Below are 17,068 nucleotides of genomic sequence, written 5' to 3' on the forward strand. Positions count from 1 at the left end.
ATCGTCGAAGTAATCCTCTTTGTAAAGTAGGGAAGCAGTAGGAATTCTAATTCCCATTTTACAGATGATGAGACAGTTGATACGGCTAATAATAGTGGCTCACAGTCATTTGCCATTTGTCAAACATTGTGCTAAACTCGATGACATTATCTAATTTAATCCTTATAACAAGCCGATGACATTGGCATAAGGATCGTTACAATCCTTATAACAAGCCGATGACATGATGAAAATAACATTCAAGAGAGGGAGAGTAACTTGCCCACAGTTACAGATCTGAGTGGGGATGGAAACTCCGGGCTGTCAAACCCACTGTTCTTTCTTTCCAGGTCAGTCTACTAAGTCATCAATCTTGTTTTGCATACACTTGCTCACTGGCAAAATTCCATTTAAAGAGAAGCTCAGAACATCACTAAATATAATAACAGGGTACAGTGTGCTGGAATTTGCAGAGCATTTTCCTTCCCACAGACTGTCTCTTTTCTTTCTTTTAACCATCTTGAAAAATAGGGCAGGTGTGTTAATTTGTGTTTTACAGATGAGGAAATGGAAATAAATGCAAAGCTTTTGATTATGTTAGTAATCAGGCAGCTAGTAAGGGCAGTTAGCATCACGGAGCTAGTTAATGGCAGAGTTAGGACCAGAGGCCCTTTCTTCTGACTCCACATCCCGTGCTTCTCGGGTCCTCTTTGCAAATCTCATGGGCCCACACCTTTGGCTGCTACTTTTTTCCACGTCCCCTCTGCTGTTCCTTGTGCGAAGTCAGGCAGGCTTATTACAAATTAAATATCTGGATGCTTGAACTGATGAACAGGAAATGAGGCTGCTAATGCTCAGAGGAATGGAATCGAGATGCATTTTTTTAGCAGAATTTTGGGCCAAGTGGCCTCTTTCTGTCCTTCCTTTCCCTGTGTCCTTCCAGTCTCCATGGAAACCCCAAATCAATGTGGCATATGTTGATTCATGTTTCTACTGTTACTAGGAAGCTACAAACTGGAAATTGCTTTTAAAAGATTTGTGGAAAAGCTTTAGCATGCTCACCAGAATTCAAATCTAATATCAAAATGACTTTTTTAAAAAGCTTTTAATGTGGTCCTATCCTAGGTGGTATGTTGATTCAATAAGCACACAGGGGGCATTTGGCAATAAACCTCCTCTTCCACTGTCGTGGCTTTTAAAAATATTATACTGCAGTCTATAATTCCCTTTATCTTCAATGTAATTACATTTCTGTGGCCTGTGTGACAATGGCAGGTGTCCTTTTGCTCTTGATTAATTCCACTCTGCCCTGACCAGGCTGTTGGGAACAATAGTTTGCAGATGCTGTAGGTACCTGTGCTGCTGCCCCTGGGTGTCATTAGCATTAGACTGACTTCCGTCTTGACCTGGAGACTGCAGAAGTCTGGTGTGTTTCTGCCATAAGGAATCCTTGGTGATTTTCCACATTTTCTCATGCACTCAAAATCAAGTACAGCTGACATTTATTAAACACCTGCTCCATACAAGGCAATGAGAATTTATAGCAAGGGGAGTAAGTCAGAGAGTCTGTCTGTGCGGAGCACACAGTCATTTGGGAGCATCTGAAAACATAAATCACAAGGATAAACTACAGGCTGTGATGCAGGCTGTCAGAGAATCACACAGCACAGCGGTGGTGTTGGGATGGGGGGATTCCTCCTGATTGAGGAAGTTCTGGAAAAGCTTTGGAAAGGAGAAATTTTAGCTTGGAGGTATTGGGTTTTGAGAAGGAGCTAGGAGTTAAGAAGCAGACCCAGGGTGGGGACATTCGGGGCAGAGAGACCAGCAGAGGAATCAGGTGTGTGCTTGCGTGCATGCGTATGTCTCTGTGTGTGTGTGTGTGTGCACGCACACGCGCGTGTGTACGATGGGATATGAGACTGGATAGATAAATGGGACCAAATTATTGGACCGTCAGGCCGGACAGAGAGCTACAACGGAGCCCATCAAAGACTATTATACTGATGACCTGCTTTATGGTATCTATTCAGTGGGTAACTCTCATGGAAGTGGAGTGTACCAGGACGTTTGTGGGGAATGCGGGTGATGAAACGGGGGCAGGAAGATCAGTTAGTGAGGAGTGGGTGGAAGGGCATGCATTGTACTGGGTGCTGCTAACCTCTGACATGGCAGTGTCAACGGATGGGAGAGGATGAAACTGAGAAATATATCAGAAATACAATGACAAGGTTTAAAAACCAATTCAGGGCTTCCCTGGTGGCGCAGTGGTTGAGAGTCCGCCTGCCGATGCAGGGGACGCGGGTTCGTGCCCCAGTCTGGGAAGATCCCACATGCCGCGGAGTGGCTGGGTCCGTGAGCCATGGCCGCTGAGCCTGCGCGTCCAGAGCCTGTGCTCCACAGCGGGAGAGGGCACAACAGTGAGGGGCCCGTGTACCGCAAAAAAAAAAAAAAAAAAAATTCAGCAAGGGGAATGGAGGAAAAGAAACCCAAAATACCTGCACTTGTTACCCTGAGTGGCTAGAACAGAGTGACGTCATGAACACTTGGAGGGGAAGGTGGTTGTTTTGGGGGCAGTCGAGTCTGTGGGGTCTGAGAAGGGTGGGGCTGTCTAGAAGATCTCTGGAAAAGCAGCGTGCAGCTCAAGAGAGGCAGGACCAAAGCACTGATTCTGGAGAGAAGCCGTGGCCGGTGCCTGAGAGGACTGGGTGTCCCAGAGCAAAAGCAGAGGGGGATAAGCAACAAGGTACAGGGCAGCCCGTGATGCCAGAGCAGGGCTTATCATGACTGTTTTCCTGGGAAAAACCATGTGTCTCGAACAGCGGCAATGTTCTGCGCCCAGTCTTCAGCCAGCAACTCAGGAGCAGTAACCAGAGAAGGATCCAGAGCTCTGCATCCCTGGACCAGAGTCCAAATAGCGAGTGCCTTTCTCATTAGCCCTCCAACCTGCTTGCCTTTTCCTGTCTCTCTCCTTCAGGAAAGAAGACCATGCCAGGATGCTTACCCCTTTGGTCCGGCTTAATACCACGCCCCTCCCCGACCCCAGGTGTTCTTTATGTACCTGCCTCTATAGGAAGGAAGATTAAGTTAGAGTCCTCCCTTGAGAGGGGCCTGTACTAGGTCTGTGCTGCTCAAACTGGGTGCTGTGTGCTTACACCTTGGTGTTTAGGAGAGTTTGGGTAAAAAAAAAAAAAAGTTTGGAATGCTTTTAATTTTCTTTTTACTCATGCTAGAGGCATGTCCACACACACTCTCAACCCTCTGCTCTTTATATTCCTGTTCTTTCTTTTTTTTTTTTTTTTTTTTTTTTGCGGTACGCGGGCCTCTCACTGTTGTGGCCTCTCCCGTTGCGGAGCACAGGCTCCGGATGCGCAGGCTCAGCGGCCATGGCTCACGGGCCCAGCCGCTTCGTGGCATGTGGGATCTTCCCGGACCGGGGCACGAATCCAGGTCCCCTGCATTGGCAGGCAGACTCTCAACCACTGCGCCACCAGGGAAGCCCTGTTCTTTCTTTTAAAGCTTTATTCGTGATGATATCTTTCCTTAAACATTTGGGTTGGCTTATGGACTTCCTGGTTAATATTGAGCAGCTTCCGCTTGAGACTTGGGCCCATCTGCAGCCCTGCCCTGTCTCCTTGGTGCCTTTAAAATCCTGGATACAGGACTGGGCAGCTTAAGACTTGGAAGAGTCCCTCATCCTATCATTTCAGTGCCGGTAGAGGTCCCACGATGACGCTGCCTTTGTGTTAAGGCGAGAGGTGGAACAGAGGCTGGAGGTATGGAGTCTGGTATCGGACACCAGCTCTGCCACTTATAAACGACTTGTCTCTTTTCCCATCTGTAAAGTAGGGATGATAAAGATGCTGGCCTTGTAGGTTTGTTGTGCGAGTTAAATAAGATAATGAAGTGCGATGTTTAGCACAGTGTCTGGCACGTACTAAGTGCTCATTAAACATTGGCCCTGGGCAGGGAATCCAGGGGGGACCCACCTTATAATATAAGCTTATCTTGGATTAGCAAAGTGGTTACCAGGGGGCTTTTATTCTCCAGTTTATCTGTGTACCTCTTCCTTATGGTGCCGTACACCAGGAAAATGCCCAGAAGTGAAGGATTCTTTTTATGCTTTAATTCTAAACCCCAGCTAACCTCAGCATTCAAGACAGGAATTCTGAGGAATGGAAAACATTTCTTTCGCATCTCCTTTTATAACGCTAAGCTCCTTTTGCCTAACAGAGGGGCACCGTGGACATTTTCAGAGAGAGACAATGAGTGACTGTAGAGGCAGCATCAGAATTTTTATTTCATCCTGTCTTCAGGCAATGTGTGGTTGCAGCAGAATCAGTGCACTGTGAGAGTACAGGTCATGCACCAATAGGTCTGCCAGGAAAGACTGGGTCCAGGTGTGACATAGTAGAAAAAGCTCTGCTCTAAGAGTCATAAGAAAACAAATTCTGGTCCTTGAGCTGCCTCTGACGTGTTGTGTCACTTTGAAAAAGGCAGGTCACCTTTTCTACCCTCAGTTCTCTGATCTGTGACACAGGGATAATAATACTCTCTCTGACTATGGCATGGGGCTGTCCAGTGACAATGCTTTCTACATTGTAAAAGGTTCAACAAATGGAATCTAGTATCTTTATTAGAAAAGCATCACTTTCCATAGAGATGTCTGCTGCCTCTAGCAAATGCTGCCTTCTGGGTTTCAGAAATGATTTGCCGCAAAGTCTAGGTACCTTTGGAGCTAGGTCCTGGGCGGGAGCAAGAGGCTGTGTCTTAGAGACCTACAGCGGAATGGGGAGAAGGTAGGTAAGCTTTATCACAGGGCAGCGGTTTGTAAACTTTAGCAGGCATTGGGATCACCCGGAAGGCTGAACCCATCCCCAGAGTTTCCAATTCTGTAGGTCTGGGGGTGGGGCCTGAGACTTTACATTTCTAACACATTCCCGGGTGAGGCTGCCGCTGCCGGTCCAGGGACCACACTTGGAGAACCACTGTACTAGGGCAAGCAGGAAGAGAGAGTCCTCCTTCTGGAACTGAACCGGGCAGTGTGAAGATCCATGTGGGTAAGGTGATTTGGAAGAAAAAAATGCAGAAGACAGAAAAATAGAGATAACATGCAGATTGGGCAGAACAAAGGGAAAAGTCTCATTCCGTAACAAATGCAGGTAGGGGGAAGTTGCTAGGTGATGGATGAGGGAGAGAGGTGCATTTCCATTGTAGGGAAACCCAGGTGAGAGGCAGGAGCATCGATGTGGAAATACATGTGTCTGGGGAGGTGGAGATTTCTCATTAAGAAGTGAGGAGTGGTGTGGTGGGTGCTGGGGAGCGGGCCGGGCTGGGAGAGGAGTGCCACTGCAGAGTGAGAGGGACAGCTGAGATGTGGCAGAGCGGGGTAATTTCAGGGCTGTGTGGTCTGGCTCGGTAGCGCAGCACAATAGACATGGGGAGAAAGGGGGTGGAATCTGTATGTGTGACCTGCCCCGTGGCTTTCTTGCTGTCTGCATTTATCACATCACGTCACATCCAACAAGACAGCCCCCTCCTCCTGGTTCATTAGGAGATCTGATTCGGCTTGGCTTCTGCTGTCAGCAGCTGTCTGAGGCAAGATCTTTATCCTCCCTGCTCCCTGAGCAGCAGCCAGCCTTCAGCCGGCAGCAGAGCTTATGAGAAGAGGCCCCCTGGACCCTTGATGTTCAGCATACTGGTGGCGGGAAAGAGTTAATACCTCTGGCTTCTTTGCCCCCTGGGCAGCCTCTGGGTGCAGAGGAGGGCAGCTCTGGGCTGTGGGGACTTCCCCCTGAGCTGCTGAGCTACGGCCAGAGGAGCAGGGAAGCACTTAGTGAGGCTGAAGACGAAAGTGCGGGAGGAGTGCCAGGCGAGCTCTGCTCAGGGGCACCTCCTGTATCCTGCCAATGAGGATGGGCGTGCAGACTGTGCCTGGGAGCTGAGCCGCCGCCCGCTGGGTGTAGGCTGCTTCAGTATTTACCGAATGTGACAAGCAGAGAGAAGAGCTTTCGGTGGGGCCGCTTGCTGCCCGGCTCAAGTGGTGGGAGGTGTGCTGTGCACGTATGCAATGTGAATATGTGTGTTTGTGTGCGTGTGTGTGTGCGTGTGCAAGTGTGCCTCTGTGTTCATGCACACATGCCCTTCACCCGCCAAGGATTTGATTGCTAAGAGAAAGATCTACTCTTTCCCCAGAGCTCCTTACCCGCAACCTTTCTGACTATCCCGTTGGCAAAGACCCGCAGGCCATGAGGACTGGTCAAAGACGGTGAGTGTTGCTTTGGCTTCTCTCTTTCCTCTCCGGGTGCCCGTGTGGGCTGATTGCATTATCCATATTTAATTAACCTGTCTCTCCATGCATATTGATTGCTTTCTTCCCGCTGAGGCTCTTAGTTTCTCTTCCCCTCTTTATCAATCTTTGCTCTTTGCTTTTAACCATTTTTTTCCCTTGCGTATCCTCGCTTTCCAATATGTCCCATCCTGTCTGCCCCAGAGTCACCTGTAACTTGATGCCCACTTATTAGGGCACAGGTAGCATGGTGCCAGCATGCCCTCTGCCTTCCTGGGCTCTGAGTAACCCCAAACTCTGTCCCCTAGAAGTCGAGGGCCAAATGGGATAAGAGCCCCTAGGTGCTGGGATGAATGAGAAAGGTGGGGTCAGGGTATCCTGCAGATTCTTACTTAATCGACTCTAAGTTAATATAAGGGGTGGTGGAAGGGCTGAGGGGCATTGATGGCCAGTGCTGGGTTTGGAAGAGAGAGAGGCAGACATCTCAGCAGCTCTGGGAAGCCAGCGCGGACTAGCAGTGGGATGGGAAAAGCGACAAGGCAGTGACAGGAGACCAGGTGATAACTGCCCCAGGTGACCTTGCCTGCTGTGAATGTGGGTGGTAGCCCCTGGTTCTGCTGAGCCCCAAGGTAATAGAGGAGGCTTCCCCCTCCTCTGGGGCTATATCCCACAGGTCAGAGAAAACGAGGCTAAGGTACCCCAAACAATGATTTCTAGAGACCCTTACAGCTGTAAAGGGCTTTGATTTCCCGACTTCTGGGCAAGCAGGTGTATGCACGGTTAGGACGAAGATTGAGGAAATGTTCTCGCTGTCAGGGAACACGGCCCTGGCTCGGTCTCCCAGAGATGAGCCTTTACACGAAGTCTAACTAAATTTTTTCCCCAGTTTTAACAAAGCAGTCTTTTAATTTGATTGATTATAGTATTATTAGAGGAGGTTTTTTTCAAAAGTATTTGTGAAATGTTCTAGGTAATATCAAAATAATGTCACCTGCATAGATCATGTGGGAACCTGATCTATCTAAATTAAGTTTCTTTTAAAATAGATTCTATGTTTGGTGTCACGGTTCCCCAGGGGAACCCTTTATTGATGGGCTGCTCTCCTCATGTGTTTCTTTTTTTTTTTAACATCTTTATTGGGGTATAATTGCTTTACAATGGTGTGTTAGTTTCTGCTTTACCCTCATGTGTTTCTTCCTATCAGTTTCTTCCGTGGGAACAAAGGGTTTGATGCTCTGAGAATGGGACCCTCAGGAGAGACAGATTATTAGTCTATCAGGCCTCCACCTCAAGACCCCCTTTCCCCGATGCCCTTCCTGCTTCGGGTCGGGAACAGGCCAGTCTACAGAATGTGGAAGGTCAGGCAGCCTCCATATGGGCAGGAAAGAGTGACTTGCATATTCATTTCTTCAGCCTGTGCCTGTGATCCCCGCAAAGGAGCAAACCTGAGTGGTGACAGTGCGTGACAAGCCTCCCTTGGAGTTCTTCCAACCTTCCTCCCGCTCACGCCCTCCCCAGGCACCGGCACTCCCACCTCTGGGACACGCTCCCTTGGAGGGAGGTGAGAAGCAGCCAATCAAAGGATTCTGGAGCAAGTGCTGACCACTCCGCCCCCACCCAGGGCTGGCTGGTCACTTGGGTCCCACTCGAGTAAGACACAGGGAACTGTAATTTTTGGCTTGCCACGCCTGTGCTTTCCTCCCCGGGGGCTCGTGTCCCACTTTACGCTGATGGCCAGTGGCTGGGGAAGCAGGACCTCCTGACCAACAGGCAGCAATGTGAAGCCACCCAACAACTGGTCCTCGTTCACCCCCGGTTGGTCATCCTTGCTCAGGACCAGCAGACATTCGCGGGGAACGGGTGTGTGTGTGTGTGGGCGGGGGAGGTGTTCCGTTGGCAGAAAGTCACCTGCGAGGACTTGTAGTGCAGTCAGATAAGAGAGGGGGCCCACTCTTACAGCAGATTCTTTGATTTTAGGTGAGAGGACGTGAAAGGGTAAATCCCTGTGCCCCGCAGTCTTATCTCCCGCCCTGACGTCCCTGCACACCAGCCAGAGGGTTAACCGTAAGCGGGTGCCTGTATGGCCGCTTTACTGATGCCACGCAGGTAACTGATGCTAACCTCTCTTCTCGTCTCTGCCACTTTCCTCTTCCTTCGCCTTCTCACCTCCCCTGCTGTCTGAGCCTGCTCCAAGCCTCCTAATGCCGTGGGTGGGCCACTGGCGTCCGTCCCCCAGGCCTCCTGTGTGGACGGCGCTGTCCTTCCCCGGGTGCTCCTTGCAAAGTTGGGGCCTTGCAAGCAGCATCTGCAAGGCCCTCCCGTACTCTGCCGGGACTTATGGGGTGCGACTGTGCATGAGTGTGCATTGAGCCATTTAGGGGTCTCTGAGTTTCCGGGGTAGAGAAGAAAGATGAGGGCAAGTCTAGTCTTTTTCTTAAGTGACCTCAACCTTTGACTCTTGCTTCTGCTCCTATTATTTCAGGCCTATCTAAAAGGTTAAGTCTCAGACAAGATGGAAAATAGAACGATTTTGCCCCAAAGAATATTTTGTGGAAGATTTTTGCAAACTATTTGGGAGACTTACTGCTGTCTTGGTAACAAGTAGCACACTCTACCCGGATCCCTGCTAAACCTTGTTAAATGGCTTGCATGGATGTGCCGTGTTTTGAAATCCTCTTAATTGATCTTTAGGGGCATCGACCTGACTCTTCAATGATTGATGTTTCTGAGGCACCAAGGGATGAACCGACTCACTCTAAGTCGGTTCTGGCCTGTGGTGCAGCCTGGGCAGGACCTGCACTTTAATTCATGGAATGTGATGACTCAAGGGCCCTTAATCAGTTGCTCCAATAGCCTAGTGCTGGGGCCCCCCGTGATTTGTAACAGTGAGTGGACGTGAGATGCTCACTGTCGAGGAAGGGAGAATGGCTGTAGCCAATATTTTGAAATGCCAGGAAGTCGATGGCTTCACAAAGCACCTGGCTGAGATGAGCGGTAGGGGCACAGATTGTGCAGAAGAGGAGATAATTCTGAAAACTTGAATGTTCTGGCCTTAAAAGACTCCTCAGAGATGGACTGTGGAGTCCAAGTGTCGTCCATCCCCGCCAAATGTAATACCATCCCCGTAGACATTTGTTGGATAAGATTTCTGTGAACAATTCCCAGGGTCAGGGATGAAAACCCATTTGAAGTAAAAGAAAGAGCTTGAATTGGATCTAACATCTCTGCTCAGGTCCAGGATTTGAGAAAATGAGGAAGGGAAAGCCAGGCTGGAAGAACTTCCTTTCAACAAAGAGAATGACATCTTCTAGGATAATTTCCACGGCAAACTGTTACCAGTGTGCATGTGGCAGGCCCCTGTTATCAGTCACTCTTAAGTCCTGATCATCCCAGACCCCTCCCTCTTAGCTTTACCCTCCATCCGAGGAGTTGCCATGGTTAAAGGCCAGGGGTCAGTAAACTTATTCTGTCAAGAGCCAGGGAGTAAATATTTTTGACTTCATGGGCCGTACAGTGTGTGTTGCAACCACCCAACTCTGCCCTTGTGTTCAAAAACAGCTTTAGACAATATATAAACAAATGGGGTGTTGCATTCCAATAAAACTTTATTTACACAAACATGTATCTTGCTGGGCTGTAGTTTGCCAATCTCGGTGAAAGGTAAAAGTGGCCTAATATTGAGAGTCAGAAAGAGACATTAGCATACTTTCTCATTGGATCTGCCACAACAAATAACTACTAAGTGTCTGGTCCTTAGGAAAATAAAAAATATCAGAAATTTAAGCATGCATGTTACAATTTTAAATATGTTGATCGGGATCAACCAAAATATAAGTAGGTGTATGAGAGCTTAGTTAGGTGAAGGTGCTGACAAGGGGCACCCTGGTTCTTAATTGCTGATTGTACCCACAGCTTCTCCCCACCCGTAGGCATCAGTCCTCGCTGGTCTGTAGCCATTCCTGTATATCCTCAGGTTTGTGGGATCGGTGGGAAGGGCCTGAGGTAGAACTGACCTGCCCTGAAGCCCCATACTTTGTCTGTGCTCTGAGATTCTATGACATGCATCCCTGTATCATGCAGTCATCCCTCTGCTCTCCATATGGGTACCACTGGGGCTCTGTAATCAGGATTTACTGCTGCTGCTACTGCTACTTTGCCCTCCTAGTGGGAGAGCAAAATGTGGATTGTTATTATGTCATCACTGTATTTCCTTTCCCCACAGAGAATCCTAATTTAGAAATTCTTCCAAGCTAACGACCTTCATTGACTTACCATCAACTTGCATGTCAGCTTTAAAAAGCATTAAGCCTCCAGGGGTAGGGGACCTATTACTATTCCGGTAGTCAAGATGGGGAGTGAGTATTGCCCTTGATCCTCTAGGCGTTTCTCCTCTTGTTTATGAGATCTTCAGGGGCCACCTGGGGAAGGAGGGGAGGGGGCAGTGCTGGCTCCTGCCACAGCAACCCCAGGGGCGCTTTATGGGGCTGACAGTTATTATTATGACAGTTCCCCATCCTTCTGCCCCTGTGCTTGTTGCAGGAACAAAGGGATGAGGACTCGACTGGGATGCCTGTCTCACAAGTCCGACTCGTGTAGTGATTTCACAGCTATTCTTCCCGACAAACCTAACCGTGCTCTAAAGTGAGTAATACGGCCGCACATCATTCCCGGGGTGCCAACCATGGGATGCCCACTGTGGGACTATACAGCCTCGTCTTCTCTGGTAGATGGCTGAACAGATGAGCCGAGTGACAAGAAGTTCCTGCCTCCTGGCAGCTCCTTTTATATCTCTGAACATGAATGAAAAAATGTTATATTCCTTTTCGAAGTGTATGGCTTAACGATCTCAGAATAGGGACCCTCCTTTTTCTCCTAAGAAAACCATACCATGCAGCTCCCTTATAAAGCTGCAGTGTAGGATACTTCTTGGTTCTATTGAGTTGTCAATCTGAGTTTCTCAGTTTGGAAACAAATTACTCAAATCTACTCTAAAATTCTGCTTAGGTTCAGAGAATCTGGATTCAGTGCCTATACTGTGTTAAATGATGTCACAGATGGTACCTCATTTAACCCTCCCGGGGCTCTGTGATGGGTGCCGTTATTCCCATTACAGATGTGAGGAAACTAAGGTGACAGTAAGAGGTGGAGTCAGGAGCTCAGCCTAACTTTTTCTAAGTCCAGTTTCTTTCCATTGTTACTGTGACATGTTAATTAATTCATTAATTAACTAGAAGTATAGTTGGTTTACAGCGACATCTTTATTTTTATTTTTTTAGATTTTTTTATTTTTGGCTTGTGGGATCTTAGATCCCTGACCAGGAATTGAACCTGGGCCCTCAGCAGTGAAAGCGTAGATTGCCAGGGAATTCCCCATACAGTGACATCTTTAAATGATGCGCTTTCTTAGTTTTGCTTTTTAGACTGAAAGCCAACATATTAAACTTACAGAATTCCAATCCTGAGATTTTTCCATCAGCTCCTTAAGAACATATACATTTATAGCGACAGAATTGTAGGAATCCAGGTATGATCTTCATTTGCCCTCCATTGTTTTGATTTATTCTCCTGAGCAAATCTCAGTGGTGGCTGAAGGAGAGGAGGTCGTTCCAGAAATATTCAAGACAGACATTTCTTCTTTCCTAGGAGACTATCCACGGAAGAAGCTACGAGGTGGGCAGATTCCTTTGATGTGCTTCTCTCCCATAAGTGTAAGTAGAATTCAGGTTTCATCATGTCTCGGCAAATCATTCATTTTGTAAAAGAGGCACCAAACACCTGCCATGATCCAGGTACTGTGCCTGGCGTCCAAGATAGCTCCAGTCTCTGACCTCACAGAGCCTCCTGGCTAGAGGGCCCATAGACAAGAAAACATAATTTAAATGCAGTGGGAAGAGGGCCCTTATTTTGTTTTCTGAGCTGAAAGGATGGTCCCAAGGAGCCTTTACGTTCTCAGCAACTTTAACAAGAAAGAATCTGGCTTAGGGGGTTGCAGTGATGTGCTCGATGGGAATGACAGTCTAGATTCCATCCAAAGCTTGTTTTATAAACTGAGATGACCTCCCCCCAAGTCACTGGAGAGCCTCAGGTTACTCATCAGTCAAATGAATATTCTGTGCATTTTGTTATTGACTTGGGTTGGCAGAGTTTTGAGTTTTCTTGTCCCTCCTTATTTGGGGGCTTTACTACCCCAGCTGTACTATACCCCTCAACTTCCGACCGGGTACGAGTTTTATTGTACACACGTCTGCTATCCCTCCTCTTCCGTTTTCCCCTTTCCTCACCTTGTATGCCTTCTGTTTCCCACAAAGGCAAAAAGAGTTGTGCATTTTGCAGCGTGGGAAGGGCATTTTGATGGCGGCCAGACTCTTCAGCTCTTGCTTTTCTCTTATCATAAGCAAGTCCGAGTTCATTGGGCTTTACATCCTAGTGGCATGAAAAACATGGGAGTGGGAGAATAGGAGTAAGGAAGTGCGTTTTGAAGAGAAAAGAAGGTTTTACACAGACATTCAGTGTTCCCCATAAATTCGTCTTGCTAATATTAGAAGTCCTGATTGATCTGGGAGCAGAAGGGCTTCTTTTAGTTTAGAGCATTGTTTCCACTTACTTGGGGGACATCGTTTTGATAAAACAAAGTGAAGGGCATTGGCTGGTACTCACGCTTGTGTTCTCGATTTTGACCTAGCTCGGCTACCAGATAGTTGATGGCCTTGATGGGGTCCCTCAGTCTTCAGAAAATGTCTTCAGAAGTGATTTTGCTTTCATCTGGATGAGCAGTCCCCTCTTACTATGCCCCTCATCCTAGTACTAATTAACGAATGCTTTTGACTAGATTTTAAAATGAAGTGCAAAATTTAAGAATAAGCACATATTGTAGCAAGTGATTTTGTGAGACAAATAGTCATTTTCGTGTTCTATGGATTACACTTAGGAAAGAAAATAAAGCAGAAGAGATACAGCACATATGACATATGGCTATACCCCCAAACAGCAAACTTCTGTGGTGAATCTGCTGAGGTAATGGAATATGTACGATAGTACTTAGGATTTGATAGTTGTTTTTTATGGGGCCATTCTGACTTATTTTCTGGAATCACATTAGGCTAAATAGGTGTCACTATCAAGTTACACCTTCTTTTCTGGCTGGATTTGATTCAAGGTCATCTTGAAGTTTGATTTCTATTTCAGCCTCATGGTTGACTCAGTTTAAGTCACTGAGGCCGTTTCCTCATTCTTAAATGGGGATGGAAATACCTGTGTGCTACCTGTCACCTGGGTGTGAGAATCTTCATGAGAGGACAACTTTAGATGATTTTGGGTTCTCTATGCAAAGGTGTTTTGTAAGAATATGGTGGAATTTTTCAAAAATGTTGCTTGTATTTCTCAAATGAAAAATAACTGTGGCTTGAGAATAAAATTGCAAGTTTCGCTGCCAACGATTAACGTGAAGCCTCTATAGACAGAGTTTATGATGGTAAAATTAGTGGATGGAAGCTTACGGTATGTTTGGATTGCTGCAGTGGCAAGACCCGGTCATTTAGAGGTTTAACTGTATTTGTTTGACTCAATGACTTTTAGAGCTAAAGACACTTGGTTCTGCTTCTATCAGGGGTGCTTTGGGTTTCCAGGAATGCAATCACAATTTTCTGAGCTGGGGATTCCACTAAGGGGTGTTACAAGCCAACACCAGATTGCTTTGCTTCTTTGTAAAAAAAAAAAACAGTACAGAAATAAGCTTTTTGAACTTTGAAGTTCTGCGCTCCTTCTTGGAGTCTGATGTTCGTTTTTATTTCTGTTTAGTACGGAAATAAAAAGCCAACGGAGTGAATGTCTTTGAGAAGCAAGGGGCTTTTATTCAGGGGCCTCTGGCAGAATTGCAAGGTTCCCGAGAAGCTGTGGAGGGCCAGAGCCCAGCCTACCTCCAAGAGTATTGACAACTTTCTGCAAGTCTAATTAATTTGGGTTAGTACTGTGACTCAGTTGGGGCTGATTGAGCTTTTCCAAAGGGATTACACGTGTGCTGGTCTCTTACGAGGGACAGCAGTGTCAGAGGTGTGCAGGGCTTTCAATTAAAACAACAAAGTGTCCTAAAAGAAAGGAGAATGACTGAACGACTGGGCTATGGAAAAACGTGTTAGTCTAGAGCCCACTCGCTGGTAATTCTCCAGGCAGCTGTCCTCCCTGAGTTTTCTATTTTGGAAAATTCAGATAATTGTTCTTGTTCCCATTCTCAGTTTACAGAGCATCTCTGCCATCCTGCTCTGCCTGGATGTTTAGGGCACTTATTTACTCTAAAAAAGGTGTCCTGAGTCTTCATTACGGACAAAAATCTATGCTAAGCAGCTGATGGGAGAGGGGCCCCAAGATGAACCAGACAGTCCTTCCCTGGTGGAGAATGCAGGTTTCTGAGAAAACAGACATAGATACAGATACCACAAGAAATAAGGCCACGTGCTAAGACTAGGGGGCCTCAAGATTTCAAACAGAATCCTGACATTCAGTGTTCCTCTTAAATGCCACCTTGTCGACGTTAGAAGTCCTCACCGATCCTGAGCAGAAGGGCTGCTTTTGGTTTAGAGCATTGTTCCATTTAATCAGGGAGTGTACTTCTGCAGAACTAAGAATGCTGACGGGTAGTCAGACCTCTCGATTTTGACCCAGCTCTGCTGCTAAATAGCTGGGCAGCCCTGATGGAATCCTTCAGTGTCTTGGAAAATCTGTTTCCTCATCTCTACAGTGAAGGATCTGGATCCAGGGGGCTGGATTGAGTTCTGCCCTATTGTTCTAGGATGCTGTCTGTAGCAACCACCAGGATTGGCAGTCACTAGTCACCTACGGCAGGTGGTTTGAGTCCATGCTGCCTGCAGGGTTATGTAAAACTGCTTGAGAGCTGAAATGGCTTGAGCAACCAGATGAGAGGCGAAGGTACCTGTGTTATGAAGCTTTCTCCTCTCCTTGGCAGGATCCCACCGGGCAGGGATGCACCTCGCGGGGTCAAATCTCAGGAAAAAAAGAAAGCAACTTTTACTATTTTTTAGAATAAAAAAATCTGGAACGTAAATATTTGGGGAGGAATTTTATTTCCAGTTACACTTTTTTACAAGTGCAGCGCAGAGCTAAAGACGCCCCGTGGAGGTCTGGGAGATAACCACTTGCTAAGCGCTCTTCCTTTTTTTTTTTAACTAACAAATGAAATTGAAAGTGCTGATGGCTTCATTAGATAGGGAGGGATTTCTAATGTGTGTTAATTTGGCATCTTTCTCCTGTTCATCCAGTGACAATTATAGACTTGCTGTCTGTGTGTGTGTACCTAGTCTGTCCCCAAGGGCATGTGTGCGTGCGCCCACCTCTGCAGTTCATACTCGGGAGAATGAAGGCTCCCGGCTTGTGGGAAATCTTTTCTGACAGGTTGCTGGAGAGCACAAAATTTTGCGTCTTCTGCTTTTATTCCTCATGAGGTTCAGGCATGTGCTTGTTATTTGTCCAGCTTTTAGTAGGACATTCAGTCCTTAACTCTGAATCAATTCTCCCTCCTTCCCTCTGCCCCTCCCTCCTTTTTTTTTTTTTTTTTTGACATAAAAGTTGAAATTCATTCCAGTTTTCAGGTGAAGGTGTAGACAGGGTTTCTTCCCTCTTTCTTTCAGCCTGATCCCCCACCGGGATGACAGAGCCCTTCACCCTCGGCCTCCATGTGGTCCCTAGCTTTGTTTCATTGTTTGCAGCGCATGGAGGGTCCAGGCTGACCTGTCCCCGCCAGGCCAAGGGAAGGCTAGGTTCATGGAATCGTGTAATTGAAAGCTGTTTTACATTTGCAGAGTTAGTATTCATCTCTGAGCAAAAGAGAGCAGTAAAGAAGCTTTTAGTTTTAAAAAAATTAGCCCCTTTGGGAAAATGATTGAGCTATAGAAAAATAGAATGAAGTGACCTGGGCACATAGCAACCAAGCAGAAAACCCCACACAAGCCAACACTAAAATTATCAGCTCATGAAATTCCTCACTTGTTCACGCAAATGGTCTTTAGCTCTAGAATGTACCGTTTAATAAACAGATTTCCACCTGTCACACAGCTCTCCTCACATCCCTCTGCAAGCCGAAAGGTTCTAGAACAGTGTTACTCAAAGTGGGATCCAAGGAAGGCAGCACCAGGAGCTGAGGAGCCGATGGGAGCCTGTGAGAAATGGAAATTCTTGGGTCCCATCTCGTACCTACTGAATCAGAATCTCTGGGAGTGGGGACCAGCAGTCTGGTTTTGCTCAAGCCCCCCAGTAATGTTGACATGCACTGAAGCTTGAGAAACACTGCTCTAAAACACAAGTATGGGAAACTATGAACCTGGAGCCTCCTGGCGGGGCAGGTGGTCTGTGCTTTCGAAGAAACACACTCAAGACTGTGCTGCCATTCTCCAAAGGTCTCAGGCAACGCATCCCTTTAACGGGACATCGTCCATATATTGCAGAGTCCACACATGTAGCAGGCGTGGTGGAGAGTGTTCACAGTAATTAAACAAATATGGCAGGTGTGCTTTCTGGATAAAGTGAGGATAAAAGTTAGAAAGAGATACTCAAATTAGAGATGGATAGAAAAGAAACTTCTCCTCCTTGCCACCCTCTCTATATTGCTATAATTTTTATTTGCACCCAGGAACATGGATACATTTAGCCTTTATAGAAGGAGTGACAAGAATATGTAAGGCAGCTATTAAAAGCTTGTTGAAGGGCTTCCCTGGTGGCGCAGTGGTTGAGAGTCCGCTTGCCGATGCAGGGGACACGGGTTCGTGCCCCGGTCCGGGAAGATCCCACATGCCA

At 47.0% G+C, this 17,068-nt stretch overlaps 1 protein-coding gene across 5 annotated transcripts in view; it reads left to right on the top strand.

Moving 5' to 3' along the window:
• The window catches only part of RGS8 (regulator of G protein signaling 8), a 69,733-nt gene that overhangs the window by 34,140 nt on the left and 18,525 nt on the right, over positions 1-17,068 (top strand). The window contains exons 1-6 of one of the 5 annotated variants that reach the window (XM_082863062.1): positions 5,911-5,990; positions 6,172-6,244; positions 7,679-7,826; positions 8,243-8,371; positions 10,805-10,906; positions 11,909-11,973. In XM_082863062.1, coding sequence (XP_082719188.1) covers positions 8,346-8,371; positions 10,805-10,906; positions 11,909-11,973 — 193 coding nt within the window. In that variant the 5' untranslated portion in view covers positions 5,911-5,990; positions 6,172-6,244; positions 7,679-7,826; positions 8,243-8,345. Of the gene's footprint in view, positions 1-5,910; positions 5,991-6,171; positions 6,245-7,678; positions 7,827-7,929; positions 8,081-8,242; positions 8,372-10,804; positions 10,907-11,908; positions 11,974-17,068 lie in introns of those variants that run through there. The other 4 variants (XM_082863061.1, XM_082863064.1, XM_082863063.1 and 1 more) reach the window with 4 other exon arrangements.

This window comes from Leucopleurus acutus (assembly GCF_964270905.1).
Source record: "Leucopleurus acutus genome assembly, chromosome: 2".
NCBI classification, from domain to species: Eukaryota; Metazoa; Chordata; class Mammalia; order Artiodactyla; family Delphinidae; genus Leucopleurus; species Leucopleurus acutus.